Source organism: Protopterus annectens, chromosome 17.part0, assembly GCF_019279795.1.
Source record: "Protopterus annectens isolate FY-2018-M chromosome 17.part0, PAN1.0, whole genome shotgun sequence".
In the NCBI taxonomy this organism is placed as follows: Eukaryota; Metazoa; Chordata; order Ceratodontiformes; family Protopteridae; genus Protopterus; species Protopterus annectens.
Genome location: NC_056751.1, coordinates 124,813,313 through 124,838,645, shown reverse-complemented (window position 1 = coordinate 124,838,645; position 25,333 = coordinate 124,813,313). Strand labels below are relative to the sequence as shown.

General features: G+C 36.7%; 1 protein-coding gene across 1 annotated transcript in view; it reads left to right on the top strand.

The window, feature by feature from the left end:
* The window catches only part of IGFBPL1 (insulin like growth factor binding protein like 1), a 298,817-nt gene that overhangs the window by 204,825 nt on the left and 68,659 nt on the right, over positions 1-25,333 (top strand). The window contains exon 3 of the mRNA XM_044059645.1: positions 11,085-11,201. Within this exon, the coding sequence (XP_043915580.1) occupies positions 11,085-11,201 (117 nt within the window). The remainder of the gene's footprint in view (positions 1-11,084; positions 11,202-25,333) is intronic.

The window sequence follows — 25,333 nt, the reverse complement described above, 5'->3', positions numbered from 1 at the left end:
CAATATCTATCAATGAAATGGTATATACATTAGTGAATATTTATTGGATACCAGGACTAGGAGTTAGAGTGGCCAAACAACACTTAGATGACATTGTACAATATGCCAAAGGCAATTTAATCGTAGCTGGAGATTTCAATTGCATTATAAAAGAAACTGACACAAATACTAAAACTACACGTAAGAGATCACCTTTAACAAAGTTGTTATCTGAGTTTGTTGAAATTTTAATATAGTTGACATAAATGAGTATGCTATCCCAGATTCACTATTCTTTACACATTTTTCCCATAGACATAATACATACTCTAGAATAGATAGAGTATACATAACAAAAGATTTAACCACTAAAATAAAGTCGAGACAATATCATGTCCATTTTCGGACCATAACACCATAACGTTTGAGATAGACTTGTGTTTCAAGAGAAGGATATCAGTAACAAGAATACCATCCTACATAACAAATATCAAAGATTTTAAGGAATTTTATATTAAAGAGACACAAGCATTCTTAGATATGAATCTTATGAAAGATGTATCTGAAATATATATATGGGATGCATTGAAGGCATACCTATATGGAAGAGTGGTGGGATGGTATAAAAATAAACAAAAACAGTGGAATAAGGAATTAATGGAATTACAGCCAAAAGTGGATAATTTAAAGCTTGATATTCAAAATGGAAACACCAACTTAATAAAAGAACTGGAAGATACTAATAAAAAACACTCAGAGATGCTACACCACAAAACAATGATCAACTTAGAAAAAATTAAACTATGTTCCTATTCAATGAACCCTAAAAACCAACGAAGAATAGCAAATAGGACTAAAAAGATTATTAAAACAAATCAAATCAAGGAAATACATAATATAGAAACCAAAAAGAAAGTGTCTGATTTAGAAGGACTACTAGAAGCATTTAGGTTATTCTTTCATAAACTTAATAATCAAAATGAGAAAATAGAAACACATTCAGTATTGAAAGCTTTTCTTAAAAACAATGTTAAAGTTAGGTTATTAGAGGAGCAGGTACAACTAATAGATAAGCAAATAACAATGACAGAACTTAAAGCTCAAGTAAATAAGCTAAAATTAAACAAAGCTCCAGCTATAGACAATATCACCCCAGAGATGTTTAAACTACTATCTAATGAGGCTTTGCTGTTGTTATTGAATGTCTTTACATCAGTTAAAAATGGTAAAGATATCCCTCCTTCTTGGAAGTACATACTAATATCACCAATTCTGAAACAAAGTAAAGATCCCAGTGAATGTTCATTATACAGACCCATTTCACTTCTTAATATAGATTATAAAATTTTTATGGCAATACATGCTGCTCGAATAAAACAATTACTACCATTTCTGATAGAGGAGGATCAAACAGGTTTTATAAAAGATAGGAACACTTATGACAGCATCAAAATAATTCTTTCCTTAACTGATTATATAAATGTCGCAAAAAACAAAATGAATGTTATTAGTTTAGACATAAATAGCGGATTTGATTCAGTGAACTGGGATTATCTATGGTTAGTTTTAGAAGAATATGGCTTCTCAAACAACTTTACCTTGTTAATAAAATCATTATATGAAAAATCATTGTCTTATATAAAACTGGGATCTTGTCTGTCTAAATCTATTAAAATAACAAAGGGCACAAAACAAGGTTGTCTTTTTTCTCCGTTATTGTTTGCACTAGTCATTGAACCCTTAGCAAATAATATACGTATGGATAAAAATATTGAAGGAATGCAATTAGACAACAGCCTAGAGCTTAAAATTCAACTTTTTGCTGATGATATTTTAATTACCTTAAAGAATAATAATAGCTCTTTAAAAGCATTATGGGACTCAATTCAAAACTTTCAAAACCTTTCGGGTCTTAAATTTAATGAGAACAAAACAAATGTATTGCTTATAAATACTAATAAAAAAGATCTAAATAAAAAATACCATAAATATATCCCCACCAATAATACAATTAAATACTTGGGAATTATAATAACTAACAATCTAGATACTACAATTGAAACAAATTATAAAGAGATCTTAAATAATATTAAAAATGTAATACAAAGATGGAATAATTTCTCCTTTTCAATGGAGGAAAGGCTCTATATAATTAAAATTATCATATTTTCAAAAATTCTTTATGTTATACAATTTGTTCTTTGCCACCAGCTAAATCGCACCTAAAACAATTAAATGATTTAATAGTAAGATTCCTGTGGTATCCAAAAAAACCAAGGATAGCTATGAAATATCATCTAGATGATTGGGATATGGGTGGCATAGGTTTACCAGACATAGAAGTATATTTGCATTCATCTGTTATTAAAACAATATCATTATTGCTAAATACAAAATATACATCAAAGCTAGTTCATGAGAAAATCTGGTTAAAATCAGTATTTGTAGTAACAAATAAGTATACCGATTTCATACCAAACAATTTTCTATGGCTGATGAAGGAATATATGATGCTACATAAGCATAAAATTATAAGTTCTAAATACATTACTTATACATTAAAAATTTTCAAAAATCTTATTAATAGCAATCCTGATATTAAAGCATGGTCATTTTTATTATATTCAGTAGCATACACACAAGGTAATATAATAACATTTGATATAGAAGTAGTCAACATGCTTAAAGAAAAGGGATTAATATATTGGCATCAATTGGTAAACTCTGGAAAACGTCTGACAATAGACCAAATTAAAAGGAAATTAAATATGGAAAATAGTTCATGACTACATCTACAAGAATTAAGAAAATATATATTAAGCAAACAAGAAACAATGCAACCATCAATAAGACAGAATGTGTTTAATCTTATAGAACATATAATATTACTAATGAATCAACCCATTACTGGAAAGGGATACTTATCATCTATTTATAAAACAAACAAAAAAATAAAAACCTATAATAATGACAAAATATGGAACTATTATAGATCAGTTAATGGACATATGCCAAATGACAGAGACAAAAAAATGATTCTCTTTCCAAAGCAGACATCACTTTCATTACATTGGAGACTCTTTACATGGAAATTCATACACAGATCTTACATAACCCTTCATAAAATGGAACTTATGTTTAAGAAAAATATTGGCTGCTGGAGATGTGATTTATCAATAAAAGCAGACTGGCAACATATGTTCTATGAATGCCATTTGATTAAACCATATTGGGATAAAATAAATTATTTTCTGCAAATGTTATTCCATGACAAATTCCAGATTTCCAAATCTATTATTGTGTTTAATGCACCTGTACCTGACTGTGTACCAAGAACAAAATATGTAATCTTGTGGACTCTCCTAGCCATTGCAAGGAAGAACATTACATCAAATTGGAAATCCAAAGCTTCTCCAACTTTTAAGCAATTCATGAATATGTTGTCAGCTGTATCGCAATTGGAAATGAACACTATTAAAGGAATAACTGAAAGTACTACATCATTATATATGGCATGGCAAAAAGTAACCGAAATACTGGAGAGTAATGACTGTAACAAATTATAATCAGGAAACAATTGTATAGAAAGTCGATTATGTGTCAACAATAGACACCCTTGTAAATACTTTATTTTGGTTTTAATGTTTGATATCTGTTTAGTGGTTTTAGCCAATCTTTTTAAATAATTTGTAAATACTTCACTGTCATAATTAACCTGTATACATGTTTTCTTGTTTTTGGAAATGAATAAAAATATTTACAAAAAAAAAGAAAAGAAAAGAAAATTCATACTAATGCAAGACCTACTACTATTCTATTATCTTTCTAAGTTTATAAGAGCAATATTTAAAAATTGTCCTTATTTTTGGGCCTGTGTCCCACTTCTGTGTATGGCTTTGTCCAGATTTCTTGCTCTGAGGTTGAGAGGTATGAGTGTCTGAGCCATCACCGTCAGCCAGAGACATTTCAAATTGTGACATACTTGTTGCACCCCACTTCCCATTGTAGTGGCTCTGAATGTGTCCAAGCAAGGCAAGGAGCAGTTATGCAGTTAAGTGTGCAGAGTATTCCCCCATCCAAGGTAGATCACATGTACGACCGTGGCTTTTCATCTGTCCTTGATTTTGCAGAATGTTCTGGTTTTCTGTCATATTTTTATACTATTGATTTATGCTTCCTATTATTCAGAAAATGCATGCTGTCGCAGTGCCCTGTTGCTCTGTGTTTAAGTAGCAGTGCTTTAATGACCATCAGGTAAGCTTGTTGGAGATTGTAAGATGCAAGTAAGCTTTAATAAGCATACTGTTAAAGAATTGCCAACTTTGAAAGCCTTTTCGTTGTTGCCATGCAGAGAATATTTACATAACTAGATAACGTATAAGCCTTAGGTACTGAAATGCATATGCCAGTATTTGTAATAAAGGACAGGATTACAGTATTTTCAGAAGCTCATTACATTTGTTGGAGACTTGCAGTCATCTTTGCAAGCTTTACCTGTAAACTAAACAGAATGCCAGTCTATCATGTGTGGTCCATAACTTATGCAGTAATCCTTTAAGCAATTTATCTTGAGCTTGTTTCTTGTTTGCTGTTCATTTTTTACTTTGATCATGTCTTCCCCATGAAACAAGTAGATAGTTGTTGTCAGGCAGCAGGTCTTTTTTGGATATGAAACATTTTTACAAGTGGGGGTATCACAGAGATTGCTACTTTCAGCATGTTACTTGGTAATTTTATAAAGCTGAATATAAATTATAATTAGAACTGCAGTGCAAGGAGAAGGGGCTTGAGTTGAAGGATGCTTGTTTTTTTTATACTTGATTTTGACTGGCATTCCAGTAATGTATTTAAAAAGTAATTCATTTTTTCATGCCTCACAACCTTTGTGTTTCCATCTAGATATTAAGTAAGTTGTCATGTAACCAATGCATTGAAATATTTTTTTCTTCTACACTTCATTTTGTCTTGATTGGACTCTCATAATGACGGTTTGGCACCCAGGGCAGCATATTTAATTAAAGTTCCAGTTGTAGTGGTTCTGGATGTGTCCAAGCAAGGCAAGGAGCAGTTATGCAGTTAAGTGTGCAGAGTATTCCCCCATCCAAGGTAGACCACACCCCTTCCCATTGGCCCCACCCATTCAGCTGTCTCCTGCAGCCCCCCTTTAATTTGAAGTCATCAGCCGCCACTGCAGAGACATACGTACTGAGATCATACTACCTGGGAAAAATAGGACAGTTGTCATTATGTGCAAATGACCTTATAGTGATATGCTAATGAAGAGCATTATTGAATGAGGGCAACTGTAAATGCAAATGATGAAAAATAATTCACAGAAACTGTAACAAGACATATTGGGCAGCAAATTTCTACACTATCATTTTTCTGTCAACAGAAATATAGAATAGCTACTAACAAATGCTATTGAGCTAATGCAGATACTGCTAGTAGCATTTGTTAGGAGCCACTCTAGCAACTGTTTTTTGCAACAGTGCATGTTGTCACCCTCTGTGACAAAAATGGATCCAGCCACACCTTTCTTATCATCACTTACTTAACAGAGACATAGTTGAATGCTATTGTCTGGACAGACTCCATATGGAAGCTTGTAATATGTGCCATCCTCTCATGGAATCCCATGGGATGCATGGAATACCTGTCTCTTTGGTCAGTAAGGTATGTATAGCATTAACCATGCTTGCTATGAGAGCTTACATTGGCCATCAGGGGAAATGATGGGTGTTCCAAATGTATTGGCCTCACAAATAGTACACCATTCCTTGATGTCATGCTATAACTTGTGGAGGAGCATATGTGGTTCCTACAGACTGTAAAAGGCAAAAACACCATTATGCAGCTGTTCTGATAGCACTTTCCTCTGAGTTTTTGTGGGCCACTGACTGCACCAACATTTCCATCAAGGTCCTACATAGTCCTCATGTCAAGTGAAAGAGTTTTCACTCTATCATCTGCAAGGTGTGGATAATCTACAGGGTTGTTGTTGTTGTTGTGTCTTTTGGCTTTTCCCGGTTAGGGGTCGCCACAGCGGAACTCCGGTCCGCTAATGACTGGCAGTAAATTTTTACGTGCCGAGTTGCCAGCTCTGACGCACAACCTTCAATGAAGGTACACCTATTCATGCATGTCTCCACGCAGAAGATGCTCTAGCTGAGACTCGAACCGGACAGCGTCTTACTGTGAGGCGACAATGCTACCGCAGCACCACCACCGCAGTTTGGATAATCTACAGGGTACTATGAATAATGTGTTTGTGTTTTATCTAGGCAATTCCCATGATTCCGTGACTGGCACATGTCTGACATATACCAGCAATTTGTGCAGGGTGATTTTCCAGAAGGACATCTTGCTAGCAGTGCAAGATATGCCCTGATACACATATATAACTCACAGAGCATGGCTGAGATATTGTGCAACTGCACTGCCACAGACCCAAAACATCATCGCTCTCATGATCAGATTATTGAAGGCTTGCTTCTTTTGCCTAGATTCCTCTTCTGGCACACTGCAGTATATTTTAGAGATCTGCAGCAAGATATTTCTTGTCTGTACAATGCAGAAAAACATGGTAATGCATATACATCTACAACATGTGATCCCTATTGGACAGCCATACAGACCAGAGTCAGCAGCAGAAGGGATGCCAAATGAAGAATCATTGGAGAAAACTGCTGTATTTGAACCCTATATGAGGATCAGACAAGCACAGTATTTTTTTTACACTGGCAAAGAGGAGGCATTTGGTCCACAGCTGTGGGCCAGAGTACAGACAGCAAAGATTTGAACAAATGCATGTAATACTATACCCAAATTATTTAGTATAGTGCATTGCCATTTTATATATATATATATATATATATATATATATATATATATATATCATAGAGGTATGGGCAGGGCACAGGTGAGGTGGGGGCACAGTGACAGGGAGCAGCAATAGCTACAAAGGTGGAGGATAGGGGGTATGGGTAGACAGTGAAGCAAAGGATTGCAGCTGCATGGGAGGCAGGTGTCCAGATGTTGTGAGAGATTGCACAATACTGGTGCAGGGGGTCACAGCAGTACCAGATGGTGGACTGCTTCATGGATGTGGATTTGACAGGGGTTGTGGCTCCAGAGGAAGAAGTGATGAAGACCATGAGGCTTCAGCCATGATGTATCCTCCATGGAAAAGCACTATCAACAACACACATTGGCAAAATTGATGTGGAATGGTGAGTGGTTGATAGTGACAAGATGGAGCTCCATAACCTTTACAAACCTGCTCAGTGGGGTGTAGTCACAGTGGAAACAAAGTTGCAGTTGCTATGGGTATAGTGACGACCATGGGAGGTAGAGCTTTAGTACATCATGATCAGTGGAAGAGTTGCAAAATGCCCATCCAATGACTTCATCTGTTGGGCATGTGCCTTCTTCCTATGATCTATCACAGTATGCAGGTGTTGCATGTCCTCTCCCATGTTATCAGCTCATATGCTATGAGGTATGATAATCATCACCACCATGACACTGCTGGCCTCTGTCTGTGCCTAGACCACTGACTTGTACATCTTTTGATTAATGCCAAAAATGGCATCTGTTTGGTCATTAATCAAGATACATGGTGCCAAGAATCACCAGTGTGCTGCATCTCCAGTACTGTCTTCAAGCTCTGTGATAGCAGTATTCTCAGCTGAGATCGATGTTTCTCCAACCTTACCGAGAACAGACTGGACAATGTCTCACACACCCTTCCTGAGTCACTGGATGATTTGACCGAATCTCTTCAAGGCCATATGAAAGCCATTTTCCATGGCCTCATCCCATACTGAGCCTCTTCTTTGGGCCTCATCCCATACTGAGCCTCCTCTTCGGTGAATGCCACAGCTGCTGCTTTCCTAGCTTGTTGGTATCTAGCAGCCAAATCCAGAGAACTCCCATAAACATTGCATTGAGGCTTCTTTCTTTACTTGATGGCTTCCCTCACTGCTAGTGGCTGCGGTTACCACCACATCAAGCTCTGACCACTTTTTAACTACAGCTCCATATCACTGATTTGACAATTTAGGTATTTGTATAGGGTTTATTCAAACTCTATACTCCATCCTCCTCTGGGATATGAGAGATTATCCTCTGGATATGAGAGCTGAACTCATCCAACACAGAAAGATCCACTGGGTGTTCCCAGGACAACCACAATACATGTTTCAGTCTCCTAGATCTGGCCTACTACTATCCCGGCAGTCTGAATTAGCTTGGCACCATTTTTGATCAAATGTAGGTTCGGCAGCTCTCTTAACCTTGAGTATCAAGAACATATGGCCTCAGATTGGATGAAACAACTTCAGACTCTACCACTGACCTTCACCCCAAGGTACTTCTAACTACACTTATGAGTAGCCTTGTGTCTGAACACAAAGTTCATTATAGACAAACTATGCCAAGCACAGAAGTCCAACAACAGCAACACTCAAGTTTTGATCAGGCAAGCCATTCTTCCAGTTGCACTCTTGCAAGTATCTCTGTCATTCTCTACATCAGCTGTGAAATCTCCCATTAGAACAACAGAATCACTACATGGAACCCTATCAGGAGCCACATCTGCAGTCTCTAAGAATGCTGAATACTCTGAATAGCTGTTAGATGCATATGTACAAACAACTTTCAGAGTTTTCCTTTCTGCAACTTGCAGTCACATTGTGGCAAACCACTGGTACAAATCGGACTGAACTGCATCCACCCAAGTGCTTGCATATATTCCCACATTTACCCAGGAAATTTCCTGAGGGGCAGCTTTGGAGCATAAGAGAGACCATCCCCACTAAAAAAGTCTGGATCCCGAATGAATGCTGTGAATGGAGGCAAGACCTACTTATGTTGCTGATACATTTTGGCCTCTCACACAAGTTCTGGCTCATTTCCACCCAGTGAGAAGACATCCCAAGTTCCAAAAGTTAGCTTCCTTTTCCATGGTCTATTCTAACTTAGTCTATCCCACTCCTATCTGCCACTTACCTTATCTTGAACTAGACCCCCTCCTTTTTCCTTGCAAGTGGTGAAGCCATATGATAATACCATCGACCCTTTCAGGGCTGTACATAACTGGGCTTTATAAGTCAACCAGTCAGCAGTGAATACTTCCCCAGGCCTGCCTCCAGAGGTGAGTCCCAAATTACCTCTTCCAGGCAAGGTTCTCTGATTCTTTTATTAGGTGGATCATCATGAGAGTCCATTTTTAAAATCTGGATAGCAGTTTGTCTGGCCTCTCATCTAAGACCATTCTGCTATGGGTGGTTCTTCCAGGAGAGCAAAGCTCCAGGCAATATATATTCAATAATCACAAAGGCACATAAGCCTTTCCACCTTGACAGGGTCATGATGCAGAAGCAATGTTTGTTTGTGTCTTTCGGCTTTTCCCGGTTAGGGGTCACCACAGCGGAACTCTGGTCCGCTAATGATTGGTAGTTGATTTTTTACGTGCCGAGTTACCAGCCCTGATGCACAACCTTCAACGAAGGTACGCCCATTCACGCATGTCTCCATGCAGAAGACGCTCTAGCTAAGAATCGAACCGGACAGCGTCTTACTGTGAGGCGACAACGCTACCGCAGCACCACCACCATGCAGAAGCAATGTTAGAAAGTATAATTTCACCTGTTCACAAACCGATGAATAGCATAACAAACTTGCAAATTAAATATCTCTGAGGTTACATCAAGTGTGAGTACATGAGTCTGCTATAATTGTGGCATAATTAAAACAAAGCAAATGCAGCCAGCCTTTTGAAAATCCAGCAGTCTTGGTGAAAAAGTAATTGATTTTGCCTGTGTGTGTATGTGTGTGTGTGTGTGTGTGTGTGTGTGTGTGTGTGTGTGTGTGTGTGTGTGTGTGTGTGTGTGTGTGTGTGTGTTTTTGACAATTCTTGAACTTTAGATTTTTGTATGTTAAAATAGTCAGAAATTAAAAAAAACTGCCAACTCACTGAAAATATTTTTACCTTCTTCATTGATATACACTGCACTCTAAATATCTAAATAACAATTTTGCTAATTAAAAAAATGACAAAGAATTAAAGCAGCCTGATCTAAAAAAGTTCCACTACACAGTGTAGCTGGTTTAGTTCAGAGCCATTCTTAAACAAATGCCCATTAAGGGAAATTGAATAAAGACCCTAAAAACATTCTTTAACGTACAGAAATAAGCAAGTGCTGCTCTTTTGCAAGAAGTATGTGAAATATGTTCATAATTCTATGCAACGTTCTAACCAGACTCATCAGTGTCATCTAGAATGCTGGCATTCAGGCAGTAGTGACCCACTTTTTAGGATATATGCAATGCTGCATTGTTATGTTTTGTCTTCAGTAAAATTTATGGGCTATACTTGAAAGCAGGTAGTTTTCCTTTATTGTACTTACCACAAAACAATATGGAGCAAAGTTTGTTTTTTATCTTATTTTGAAGAATTGTTTTTCATCTTCTGTTCCCTTCTTTCTGTCTGCGTACTGATAAAAGCAGGTTATTTCAGTCATCTCATAACATTAGCAGAGTTCTTTACTTGTATGTAAATTTTTTCTTTTACTGATTTCTAACCACTCTACACAAAAACATTCTTTGATCTGCACTATTGGAGAGAGGGCAGACAATTAACACTAACTGGAAGATACTTCTAGGCAGTAAGGCCAAATATCTTTGGAAACCAGGTTTAAAAAAATCACATATGTTTATTTTCAATTTCCTGAACTATTCCAAGGGGAAACCCTTTGTCTCAAGTCAAGTATTCACTTGTGGCATTCTAAGAGATAATAAGAAGGTCTAGTAACAAGTTAGATCAGTACATGTGTAGTAAGTGTGCAGGCTGGTGACTGTTAACTATTTTGTAGTCTGCTGAAGGTTAGCAGATAAATACAGTACTTTAAGCCTTATTTTTTTCTTATGTGTACATAAATGTCTGCATACATTCTTAGAGGTATATAGCTGCAGAAATCCTTTCTGTCTGATGTTCATTCATCAACTATATGAAGTATTAATCTAATTGAAAAAGCAAGTTATTCTAATAGATTATATTTATATTTATGAAAATGTCATCTGACATAAACTGTTAACTCTAGATTATAGAATCCCCCAAAGGAATTCAACTTCTTGAAGAGCTTCCTGGTGATAGGACTAATATAGCAGTTCAAGTACGAGGTGGTCCTTCTAAACATGAAAGCACAGGCTGGCTTTTGGTAAGTAAAAGGAAAATTGCATTTTTTTCTACCATTTGTAATTTGTTGGCAAAACAAATTCTTTTTCAGAACATATCGATATATGTTATAAATGTAGCCATTTCTTGCAGTACTAGCAGCCTTGTGATAAGATTTTAATTTAGTAATTTATAGCTGAACTATAAATGTAGCCTGCAGTACCAAGGCTTGTGGTAAGACTTAAATTTGGTCATGTGTAGTTGGACTTCATGAGAACTAGTAAAGCAATAGTATTTTTCTTGAGTTTTGCAATATTTGGAGACTAGTAAATTAAATGTGGTCAGACACTTAAAGATTTTCACTAACAACTAATTTATGGCCTGTCTTCTTTATATGTTATACCGCTCTATTGTATTCCTTAATGCAAAGTGAAAGTAAGACTGAGACTACTTTTTTTCTACGTGAGAGCTGTAACTCAGTCGCTAACACCTGGCAATCATCTGTCAACCCAGCTTTTAAAACCACTTGTCCTGGTTAGGATCACTGTTGTCTTGAGCTGAGCAGGATATTCCAGACTTCCCTATCCCCAGCAATAGGTGTCAGCTCATCCGATGGGATTGACAGACATTTGCAGAAAAACAGTGATATAATTTTTCCAGGAGTGTCCTTGAGATGCTTCAAGACCTCTTTCAAGTGGGATTAGCTCAGTAGAGCTTACACAGAAGCCAACTAGCCACATGGTGCCCAACCATCTTAAATGTCTCTTTTCAACCCATGGGACCAGAGGTTTCACTCCAAGATTCTTCCAAGCTCCTTACTATATCATGTAGAATGAGCCTAGCAACCATGTTAAGGAAGTTATTTCTGTTGCTTATGGCTGTAATCTTACATTTTCAGTTACTACCCAAAACTCATGATCACGGGTGAAGATGGGAACACAGAATGACCAATAAACTAAGACACTGCTGTCATTTCAGCACCCCTACTCTAGTATATCACCTGCAATACTGCTACCACTGCTTTCACCTCCTGATGAACCTCCCACTACGTTCTATCTTCACTTGTGATGAAGACCCCAGGATAATTATTCTCCTTACGTTCTATCTTCACTTGTGATGAAGACCCTAGGATAATTATTCTCCTTACATTCTATCTTCACTTGTGATGAAGACCCTAGGATAATTATTCTCCTTACGTTCTATCTTCACTTGTGATGAAGACCCTAGGATAATTATTCTCCTTACGTTCTATCTTCACTTGTGATCAAGACCCTAGGATAATTATTCTCCTTACGTTCTATCTTCACTTGTGATGAAGTCCCTAGGATAATTATTCTCCTTACATTCTATCTTCACTTGTGATGAAGACCCTAGGATAATTATTCTCCTTACATTCTATCTTCACTTGTGATGAAGTCCCTAGGATAATTATTCTCCTTACGTTCTATCTTCACTTGTGATGAAGACCCTAGGATAATTATTCTCCTTACGTTCTATCTTCACTTGTGATCAAGACCCTAGGATAATTATTCTCCTTACGTTCTATCTTCACTTGTGATGAAGACCCTAGGATAATTATTCTCCTTACGTTCTGTCTTCACTTGTGATGAAGACCCTAGGATAATTATTCTCCTTACGTTCTATCTTCACTTGTGATCAAGACCCTAGGATAATTATTCTCCTTTACTTGGGGTAGATACTTCCTTTTCAACTGCAAAGAGCACTCTTTTTTGAGAGAGGATCGTGACTTTCTAATTTGCTGGTGCACCAAAAATCAAGGTAAAATGATATAAGGACATAGTTTTCCAGTTAACGCACCTCTGAAGTATTCCCAGGTATCAGTTCTGCTTTCAAAAGTGTACCTGATTTCTTGTCCCTATATCTATTTCACATATTGTAGTTATGAGCAAGAATAGACCAGTATGGCATGATCTCATCTGTAATTATCTCTGTTTTGTTAATGGGTCCCATACGAGAACACCGTCCCAATGTAGCTGTGTTAATGACAGGTACCGAAATATTTTTCTGAATATTTTTAAAGAAAGCACACCGCAGGCATCTCATTGCAAGGTGCCATGACAATTATGAACAGTTTCAGTGAAAGTAGCGGTCATTTCTAAACACTGCAAGTAAGGCAATATAGGTCACACCAAACCTTATCAGCATTACTAAGACAAATCAGAAACAATAACAGGGACAGACATACATTTCTCTGAACAATAACTCCACAGTGTGCTTTGGCTAATACTTCTAACAGAAACACGCTAAAGCTAATATTGTTGTTGTGTCTTTCGGCTTATCCCGGTTAGGGGTTGCCACAGCGGAACTCCGCTAATGTTTGGTAGTGGATTTTTACGTGCCGAGTTACCAGCCCTGATGCACAACCTTCAATGAAGGCATGCCCATTCACGCATGCCTCCACAGAGAAGACGCTCTAGCTGAGAATCGAACAAAACAACGTCTTGCTGTGAGGCGACAACACTACCGCAGCACCACTACCGCGGGTCACGCTAAAGCTAATATTACCAACAAATATTATAGGGAAGCATCCCAAAGAAAATCTTCAGACAAAGAAGAAAAACAAATATCAAACATTTCCAAAGTAACTGCAAAAGAAACTTTGAGCAAACACTAAAACATGAAAGCACCCACATTAAAATTTTAAAAGACACCCTCAAAATTATGTAAACTCTCTATTAAAAATAGCACAAGGTTTGCATCTCACTAGTAAATGCAAAATAAGACCCAGCAAAAAAAAAAAACATTTTTGTAGTAACAAAGTCAGAAAAAAATACCCAGAACATAGAAGTGCTTTTCTTGAAGTATTTCTGATTTAGAGACAAAAAATGCATTTTCAAAACAGATTTACTCATATTTATCCCAGACAGCATTGCAAAACAAATTTTGCAAGGAGAAACCTAAAGAACAATTATCTTAAAGCAACCTTTTTAAGAGCTAGAAGGCTTCTGACCAAGAATTTTACAAAGAGAAAAAAAAATATGCATTAATCCTAATTTCAAGACATGCTGAGAATTACGCATTTTTCTATGGAAAGTAACTAAATTAATATACAGCCTGGCAGTGCTTTTCAGTATAACTAAGACAAATTCAAAGTAATAACAGATGCAAACACATTTTACCGAATTAAATAGTTCACCACTATAGCTTGACTAGCATTTCTGACTCAGGCTTATGAGTGATATCATCTATAGATGTTTTGAGAAGCATCCTTGGGTGCAGGCAGAAAAACCAAATCACTTGCTTATCTGCATAAGTGAAAAGTGTTTCCATCCAATGTCCAACATTCGCCTACTATCAACATATCCTATCAAATGAGAATCAGAACAAAGAGAGGAACATATTTCAGAAACAAGGACAGAAATAACAACCTTTATTTAAAATCTAGAAATGTCATTAAAAATGATATCCGGCTACCTGGTAGCAAAGTACCATGGAATACATGGAGCCTGTTGAAATTCTGAGGGTCATAGTTCCAATCCTTTGAAGAGAGAAACTATAAATGCAAATTGCAGGAATATGTACAAAGTTCAATACCACAATGTCTTAGAATACCCCTTGCTCTGTGGCATTCTCATCTAGGAGTTTGTATATAGAAACTGCATGGGGGAGTGAACAGGGGAGTTGAAGCCCCCCGAAAATGGTCAGAAAGGGTTCAACAGTGAGTTTCAAAATTCTGTGTTCTTGTTTGAATTACAGTGGTGCATCCCAAGACTACTCAAAAGGAGCTGAATACAGTGCTCCATAATCCAAACTACTATATTCCAAAATGGAACAGAATGTTCCCAGAATAATTAAAATATATCCTTGACAAGGATAATCCAAATGTCTTTGGAAAAAATGTACTTAACATCTGCTGTCAAAAGCAATTTGCATTTTTTTTAGCTTTCATAATGAACTGCCATGGAGCAGATATCATTTACAACCTTTGTTAATTTAGCACATTTAGATGACACATTATGAAGAGAAACTCGAGACGCTCAGTGATAGCATACCACCTGTTTCCTCCCCTATCTCGTATCTATTCATGAAATCTCATGAGGTCTAGTCCAGCTGAGAACCCTGATGTATCAGACATTGTTTGTTGCAACATTAAGTGCTAGATTAGTACCAAAAAATTATGTTCTTCATATTGATCATTGCTGCAGTAGCCTTAACTATATGAGTTATATCCTCCAATAGACATAACAGCTGGCCAGATTCCAAAGCTTCAGGGCACTTTCAATGCACTCAAACCATTAGGGAACTCAAGCTGAGCAGATAAACCTTCCACATAAAAAATAAATAAATAAATAAAAACTTGTTTAAATGTGCTTTCATGCTTAGAAAAGTTATTTTTAATCCAAGAGTTTGTGTTTTAATGGACTGTCACAAGGCTTAACAGCACTTTTAAATGGGAGTGCGCTTTTTTCCTGTCAGTTTAAAGCAGGTTAAAGTAGTTGAAACCATTTATCTAATTCATCTAATTCATCATACTTATTTTCTAAATAAAATTCTTGAAATACTCTATTATGCAACATTTCCTCTCCTTCTCCAAGGTATTATATCTTGGCCTCTGCATAAAATGCCTATTGTATTTCTTTACTCTTTACCCTATCTATTAATCTCTCACCCCTTTTCCCTTTCTAAAGCTTTCACACTACTCCCTACATTTCTCATAAAGTTCACTCCTAGCATATTATCCTGTCTATGTTTTATTAGTTGCATTGCCAAAAACATATAATATGCCAATAATGCCCCTGGACACAACAACCAAAGCCCAACATTTTCTTCTCATTATATGCAACTGTTCTTTTAATAAGGCTCAGATGTGAAGAAAAAAGAAAAAGCAATAAACAAAATTGATTTGGGCTCAACCCTTTATATATTCACACCAGTCAAAAAATGCACATTTCTAACAGTATACTTTTAGTCAAATATACTTTCTTTGGAAATGACAAATTAACATCTCTTTTCTTTTCAACAATAATGTCATGCCAGTTCCCTGCCATATCCTATTTTACCAAAGATTTCACCTAAAGCCTTCATCATCTTCATAGTACAATATACTCTTCATCCCTTAACAATCCCCCATCCCTTCACTTTTCTGTTTATTTAACTTCAATCATACTTTATCTAAAACAGACTCAGATAGTTTGATTACCTCCATAATCCATAATATGTTTTTGCCACTCTAATCACATCATCAGCATAAGACAAAAAAAAAGCTGAACTTTCACATCTCCATCTTGCAACCTGCCTCTTCCATACTTCTTTCAAAGTAACTAGAGCATTTATGGCTAAACAGAACACTACTTCAGTTAGTGGATATCCTTCCTAACCTTTTTTTTTCTTTTAATCGTCTCAGTTTCCCAACTTTTTCTTAGTAAACTAATTCCAGTATCACTATATACTGACTTTATACAATTAACAAGTGTGTCACCAAAACCACAACAACCCAAAGTGTGCCACACTTCCTCAAGATTTAAATTGTTAGAAGCTTTACTACTATCACAAGTCAATGATTTAACTTGCTCCTTTTTATGCATCACAATGTCTCATACCTCTTTTATAATAAAAAGATGGTTCCTTACCTTTCTTAAGTGGCACACCATACATACCATCAAATAAAACTACAAAACCACTTTCATCCTCATCAGTAATATTTACATACAATGTAGAATCTGTGTTACATAATGCTGTAGGCGACCAAATTATCAAATAAAGTTAACCTCAGTTTCAGCTACCTTCTCATCTTTAGCCCTATCATTTAAACTTTCCACTTATTATATTAAGTAATATTATCTTTTTGTCTTTTACAAGATTTTTCATGGAATGTATACACAGTATTGTTCAACCTGGAACATTACCCTTATATATTTAATACATTATGCAGCTCCTCTATTTTTATATCATTTTCCATTTTTCCCCTGGCCCCTTCACTAATAATATTTGCTCCCCAATCTATTTCTAACTTAATACATTGATCCCTAGAAATGATCATATACCTATAAACTATCACCTGTAGCTCATTCTGCTTATACTTTTTATAGTCACTTTCATTAGTCAAACATTCTATTAAAATTTCTTCCTCTCATACAAGCATCGCAAATTATTTTGTCACCTCTTCTTTTCCGTTAAAGCTATCTCTGCTTCTAGCCTATCGTTCACCATTTCTTTATTCAATTAATACATTTTTCTCTCCTTCCTACAGCAAGATATATCATTTCTTCTAAGATATCATTACATTCTGTAACTGTTTTCTCATATGTTTGTTTTACTGTTTTCTGCATCTCTTTTTTTCCTCAGAAAAATAATACTTTTTTATATTTCTTTTTAAAAGCTAACCACCATTCAGACTGGTGTTTATACAAACTTCCCATACTCCTCTGCTCCTTCCATAATGTACTTACTCTTCCTTTTCATCTGTTAGCCTCTGTCCATTCTTCTTTTAATTTTATACGCTTCCCTTCTCTGATTACCTGATGATTAACCCCAATTTTTCTGCAGACAGCATAATGATCACTGAAATCTAGCATGTATTTCATCCCTTTGACTTCCTCTAAAGTCTTGAAAAACTAAAATAATTTTCATCCTCCCTCTTTCATTTTAATATATGACAGTGAAATTATGTTTCTTTCTCACCTGCACATCCCCTATTTTTGTTAACTCTTTACATGATTTCACATCTTGCATCAGTTTCCTCTTGACTAAAAATATCCCATTTAAAATCCCCCAGCAATATTATTTGCATATTCACCACTAAGACTATTTTATTTCTTTAAAAACATTTATTCTTTCAGAAAAATTAGCATGTGCATAAACTGCGGTAACCTAAATATCCTTCCTCTTAATTTGATTTCATTGCCATTCCTGTTCAATATCATATTACCATAACACCCAAAAATGTCACATTTTTTATCTTTAAATAAGACTGCTATCCCAGAGCAAGTGTCAGTCCCATTTGTACATAAATAACATTTAATTTTCTTCTGTATTCTTCTTTTTTGCATATCTTTCATCCAGTAAGTAAAAGATATTCATATTTTAATAAATACTTTTTTATTGTTTTTTCAATCAGAAACAGCCATGAATAAATTCAATGTAAAGAACATATAAACAATATCAACAAAACATCTACTTTATCCAATGTGTATACACTTTTAGAATGACAGTTCTTTAACAAAATCTATACACATATTTCATATACTTTATTTTTTGCTCTATATAGCTTTTCCTATCTTATAACCTATTAGTTTTATTTAGATTCCAATAAAAACATGTCACTAAATTCCAACTTTTAGTTTTTTTCCACCATCACATTCAATTTATAATAATGTTTTACCCTTCTAATCAGTTTTAAGTATTCTGTTTGCAAACTTCCCATTTTGGTCATGTTCAATGTTCAGCATTCCCTTGCAATTATCATTTTCTGAGCAAATACTAATAACAATCTAGTTGTCAATTCTTCCCTAATATGTCTGTCTCTATCCCCTATCCTAACATTTCCCATGACCAGGTTATTGATTTTCTGAATATTTCCTCCCATCCTTCAATCACTTGTCTCTGTCTCCTCTGAGAACTTTTACATTCCCAAAACATATGTAACATCCCTGCATCCTCAACTCTAGCTCTCCAGCACTTTACTTCCATTGCCTCTCTGTCATGCATTACTTTATTGGGAGTGTTATACCACAAATGTAAGATTCTCATCTGTTGATCCCAAATATAAGACCATTTCCTAAGACTGTGGGTACTTTCCCATATTTGATTCCTTTCAATTTGCATCACTCCTTCACATAAGGCCTCATTAACCTTCCATACCCTCTCTGATGTAACCCATCTTTCCATATAAATATGCTGTCTGATATCCTCATAAATTACACTGCCTCTTCCTTTTTCATGTTACTCCATTTATTTCACTGAGCTTCCCATTTGTTTTGTTCTTCCTTAGGATGAAAACAGTCAATATTGACCTGCATTAGTATGCTAAAACATTCAGTATGTTGACTGCCAATCTTATATTGCCTTTGTAACTCTTGCTAGAGAAGAACACTTTCCTCTTGCAGATTGTCATATTTGTTTAGGGGTGCTCACTCTGTTACCAGCTTTAAATCATTTATACCAACCTCTTCCTATTCCGCCTAACCTTTACTGGAATTTTATCCTTAACCTCACACTGACGTCAGATTCTTTCATGCATTTCTGTTTTACATGTCGTACCTCTGAACATGAACAATCTAAGACTAGTCTCACAATTCATCCGAAGTATTCACCATGTCGGTTTTCTGTATAGGTCCACAGTTCTTCTCCCATAGTTTGACATCCTTATCCTCTTCATGTAGCTTAATCCACTGTGCCAAACTAAATACTATGATTTGCAAAGGGAGATATATTAACCCCCTCTTCCTTCTGAGAGCAAGGTCAGCAATTCCCATTTTGAAACACTATATTTGTGTGCCTTGCTTATGAACTCTTCAAGCAAGATCTGAAATTTTCCCGCTAATGGGTGACTCAGCATCACTGGTATGAGCCTTACTACATGGACAATGCATTGAAGGATCATAATTTTAATAGCACTTATTTTACCAGTAATGGTATATGTTGCACCCCCTCTCTGCAGTAAAAGTTTACTTATTTTGTATATAAATTTTCTACATTTCTTATAACTATTCCTTCATATGTATATTTCACCTGCAATCCAAGGTTTGTAGGGTATTCCACCTCCTTTATATCCTTAATTGCATCTCCTTCTTTACTTTTTCTACACTGATCAAAACTGTCTTGTTGTGATTTAGTTCTAATCCTGATACTTTATAGAATTTGCCAAATATATCTAATATCAAAGGTAAAAGTTTGTTGATGTTTCCCACTTTTAATATGCACTCATGAATGTATAACTCAAACATGGCTATACCACTGATTGGTTATCTCTGTTCTTAAAGCCACCTCTTCTGTCACTAATAGAAAATGTCCAGGGAACAAAGGGTACCCATGTCTAGCCTCTTTAAAGATCTTTCCCTGCATAGATACTCCATTGTTTATTGTACCATCAAAGGTAGGGGTTTCATATAGCACTTTACTCCACAGTATGAAGTTATATCCTAATCATTTTTTGCAATACCTCAAATAAAAGCTCCCAGTTCACTATATCAAAGGAATTTTTATGTCTAACAAGACTGTCCTTGCATACTTGTACTCTGTTTGACTCTCAAGAAAAATGGCTAGGTTCCACCAATTATCTACACTCTGCCTACCTTTTAGGAATCCATTTCATTCCAGTCTCAATATTTTGGGTAGGACTTCATTCAGTCTCTTTGATAAAATTTTAGCCAGAATTTTTATATCTAAATGCAACAGTGAGACTGATCTATAGTTAGCCAAAATTTGTTCTATTCCCATTACCCTTCTATACTACAATGATTCTGGTATGTTTCATGCCCTCAGGAATCCTTTGCTCCCTCTGAATCTGTTCATAATATCCTAATAACACTCCAGCCATTTTCCCCCATTTGTAAAGTTCTGGAGGGAACCCATCCAGGCCTTCGGCTTTGCCTTTTTTATGTTTTGTACAGCAATCGGAATATCCTGTAGTGTAATGGGCCCATTCAGTTTACCCTAGTCTTCCTCATTTACTAACTTCCAAATCCTTGCATTCTTGAATGTTTATGTTACCTGTTTTCCCTCATCTTTTTAATGGGTTTATATTTCTTTGTGGAGTTTTCAAAACTCAAAATTCATATGGTTAAGTCCAGTTCATCAGATTTCCAAAAACACAAACTATTTAAAAAAAATCCACAGCTAACATGGCTAGTCTGAAAATGGGGTAACACCTGCTTCCCCCTTGCTTGTCTTGATGTACTACAGGACTGTGGTAGTTTCTGTAACAGCTTGAAGAGGTCTGGGGGACCAAAGATGATTCAGGGAGTTGTGTGCCTTAATTAGAGCAAGCATTACTTTTATATTTATGTGCCTGCATCTGCCCTTTGTGTCCCAAACACCTTACTCTTTTATGCCTCCTAAAACTGCTTCCGAAGCAAAGTTAGACGCATCTGTGGTGACTGACTGCTTTGGAGCAGGGCAGAGGAGAAGGAGAGACCTGGATTTAGGGAAACTTGCTGTTTCTCTAAGTGATTTCTCTTTTGACAAACCCCAGAACTGGGATTTGAAAAGCTAATGGGTGTTGTTGCTGGGAGTAAAGATACTTCATGTACCACTATATCTTTCTCATTTTCTCATGTAAAGTATCATGAGAAACATAGATGTCATGAGACCCAAAATCCTAAGATGAGATACTGCATGCATGCCTTTCTTATTCGTAAGCATATTTGTATGCTTTTCTGTAAGAGCATATATCTGACAATTCTCAGTGGCTTTGCTTAATGTTAAATGACTGTCTCAAAGCAAAATCTCTCTCACTGCATCATTATTAACACTACATACAAGACAGTCTTTTATCAACTCATCTCGTAAATCACCAAATCTGCATGTTTTTGCTTTATTTCTTAAGTCAGTAATATATGCTGCTATAGTTTCACCAGGCTTTTCACTTCTTGTGTAAAACATGTGCCTTTCCATTTTAAGATTCGTTTGAGTGTTACACATTTCTCTAAATGTATGGTAGTTCTCCCCCCTCCCCTGCAAACTCAGCAGATGCATATACAAATGAACGTTCCCTCTCAATGACTTCAGAGCCAGCTAAATTAAGAACTATGAATGCTTTTGTACGTCCGTCTTTATCAGAAAATGCAGCCTGTATGAAAACATCATATTCTTGCTCAAACACTCACCAGTTCTCAGCAATATTATTATCAAACACCAGTGGTCCAGGTGTGTGAAATCTCTCTACGATAGCAACAAAATGTGTTTAAATATAAGCATAGACCAAGTACTTGTAAATGATCTCTCTGAAAAGGTTTTACTTTAACACTGTAAAAGCTGCAAACATTCTGCAAACTTCAGATACTTCAAAAAGTATTAGTTAAAGCTAAACAAATAGTATATTGTGAAAAAAGTGGTAATTTTAGCTTTTTTATACATTTTAAACACTTCAGAAATTAGTTTGAAAACTTTCGTAATTATTATGACTACTTTTATCAGTATGCCACTATTTCAGACATTTCGTTTATCTCAGTAATTATTTTGAATGCTTTCAATGCTTTGCCACTTTTTCGGCAACTGAAAAATCATTTAAACGAGTTGGAGTACATTTGAATAACCGCTGACCTGTTTGCGAGTTGGTTCCTGTAGATTTCTCCACTTCTAACTGTGTGCCTCATGGTTTGCGAGCTGCTTCAGCTTTGAATCCCTTTCTGACACTATGTCATATGTCTCGTGTATTCAAATGAGACAATGAGGCTGGGTATGCGTTCAAGTCATTTATTGTGCATAAACACATCAGGAGCTGTAGCTGGAACATATACTTCAAACTTCATAAGCTAATTGACTGATGTTACTTCAAACACACTCATGTGCATCTCAATTCATGCCTGCACTCACTGACTGACTATACAAAATGGCACTGATCTTGCACGTGTTCAGTAACTTATATGCATGTGCTATGTAGGTACAGTGGCTGGCTAGGTATGATATACGCAATGATCTACAGTTTACTGCTCCTTCTTGTGGTGACTTGCCTTTGGGCTGAGTTCCTTAACTTGCAGACACAGTAGTTTGGTGGACTTGGCTGGGATTTTGGGGGTCTGAGGTACTGTAGAAAAACATTCAGTTGCTGCTTCAACAGATGTTATCACTGTATCTGTTGTTATATAGGCAAAGTCACTTAACATTGGAAGTGGGAGGTGGTTCCTTGGCAGCAGTACATGGAGTCTAAATAATAGAAAGGGTGGCAGGATTGAAGAAGTATGAAACAAGTTAGTTACTGAGAACAGAAAACAGTCGGCAGACAGATTTGCTATGTCTGAACATTGGAATCTGAGACTCCTGTGAGGAGTGTAGGGAATGGCATACTATCCATGCTGAAGCACTTACATGCAGCTGATATATGGATATCACATCTATGTCTACAAACCAGCCTAGATTCACTGAAATCTGGGACCTCACACACAATGCATGACACTGCAGATGTCTAACTCATATAAAGGTGGTCAGATTTCCTGTCTCTGACATTGCTACTCTTTTACAGGTTGTGATACCATAAGTGATCCTATGTGCAAGCCACAGGCTGAAGAATCTGTTCACTGCTAGCAACAATTACAACTTTGTTTCCAGAAACACTGTAAAAGAAACATCATATTGCTGAATCCCAGAGCAGTGAATTCCATCCATCCATCCATCCTCAAACCCTTTTCCCATTTTTTGCACATGAGGTTGGGGTGTCACTTCAGCAGTGACAATCATCTTGAGCTAAGGTTTACATCACCTGGTGACTAGCCCTGCCGCTGTAATTCAGTCATACCACTCACTTGCACACACACTCACACCTATGGGCAATTTAGAGTGCCCAATCCACCTACTGCATGTCTTTGGAATGTGGAAAGAACCTGGAGGAAACCCATGTGACTGCAGGGAGGACATGCAGACTCCGCACAGAAGGTGCCCCCAGCCAAGAATCAAACCAGAGGACCTCTTGCTGTGAGGCGATAATGCTAACTGATGCACCACTGTGGCCACTCTGAAAGAGCACTGAATTGTAGTTATTTAGCACATACACCAAATGTCTGAACCTGCAGTTCCTCTCGTACTAAGCAGGATTACTATCGCAATAACAAAATCAGTAGGGTAAAACTAATCTGTCTCATGATGGTCTAACCCCAGCTCACGTTCCCTATTAGTGGGTGAACAATCCAACATTTGCTGAATTCTGCTTCACAAAGATAGGAAGAGTGCACATCGAAGGATCAAAAAGCGATTTTTCTATGAATGCTTGGCCACCACAAACCAGTTATCCCTGTGGTAACTTTTCTGACACCTCCTGCTTAAAACCCAAAAAGCCAGAAGGATCATGAGGCTCCGCTTTCACAGTCTGTATTCATACTGAAAATCAAGATCAAGCGAGCTTTTGCCCTTCTGCTCCACGGGAGGTTTCTGTCCTCCCAGAGCTCACCTTAGGACGCCTGTGATACTGTTGGACAGGTGCATCACCCCAGTCAAACTCCCCACCTGACACTGTCCCCGGAGCAGGTCGCACCTGGACTCCTGGGTGCTTTGAGCCAGAAGCAAGAGCCCTGGTGCACTGAATTGTAGTTATTTATTATTTACTTATTTATTTTCATTTGATTACCATGTCTGTCTGACTAGGCCAAAAAGACCCCTTTTCGGCGGAGATAATATTGGATAAAAGCTCCAATATTACAAATGAAAAGCAAAGTTCAGGAACAACTGCAAATCCTTAATAGTCAAAAATAAACTCCTGAATGGAATTACACAAGCAATCACAGTTTAGACACATTACATCACTTTTGTGGAGCAGACAACAACAAATGCAATCATAATCAATTGTGCCAGAGGTTCATTCGAGAAACTGACTGATCAAATTTGCAGTTTGATAAATTCAGTAGCTGCACATAAGTGCAAGTTGCTTTTGCAGGGGGCAAGTAGTGGTGTGGAAGTATAGCCCCCCATGGGGAGAACAGGAGACATCCCTCCTTACAAAAAAACAGAAAAACTTACATTTAACTATACCCAATTAATTTAGTGAACTACTAATTACGTCAATTCATTTCGCCTCCCTGTGATTCAGCAATTATGAATTCAGAACTTAATCTTAGTAATTGCACTGTAAGCCTTTGGGAGAGAGAGAAATTTTTTGTATGTGCAAATTAGTAGAAACGCAGGACGATCACACGACAAGCTTTCTGACAGTTACAATAACTTGACTACTTAACTGACAATTATACCTTTCAACCTGCAGACATCGAAAATCTGGACAAAGGCTCTTGAAAGGACAGCCTGTCTGACCAAAAATCTATACAGCTAATTAGCATAAAATGTGCACTGCTTGTACCATAATTCCTCCTGTTTGCAAATGACTTGTGGAATACCACTACTCAGAAATTTAAGTTTAAAGAGCTTAAAACACAGAAGTAGCAAAATGATGTAAAATGTGATCAGAATAATCATGTTTCATTCAGATAAAGCATAATTCATGAAGTGCCATCCCTTTCACCCTCACCATACCTCTCAACTGTCCAGATTTTCGCTGAATGTCCAGATTTA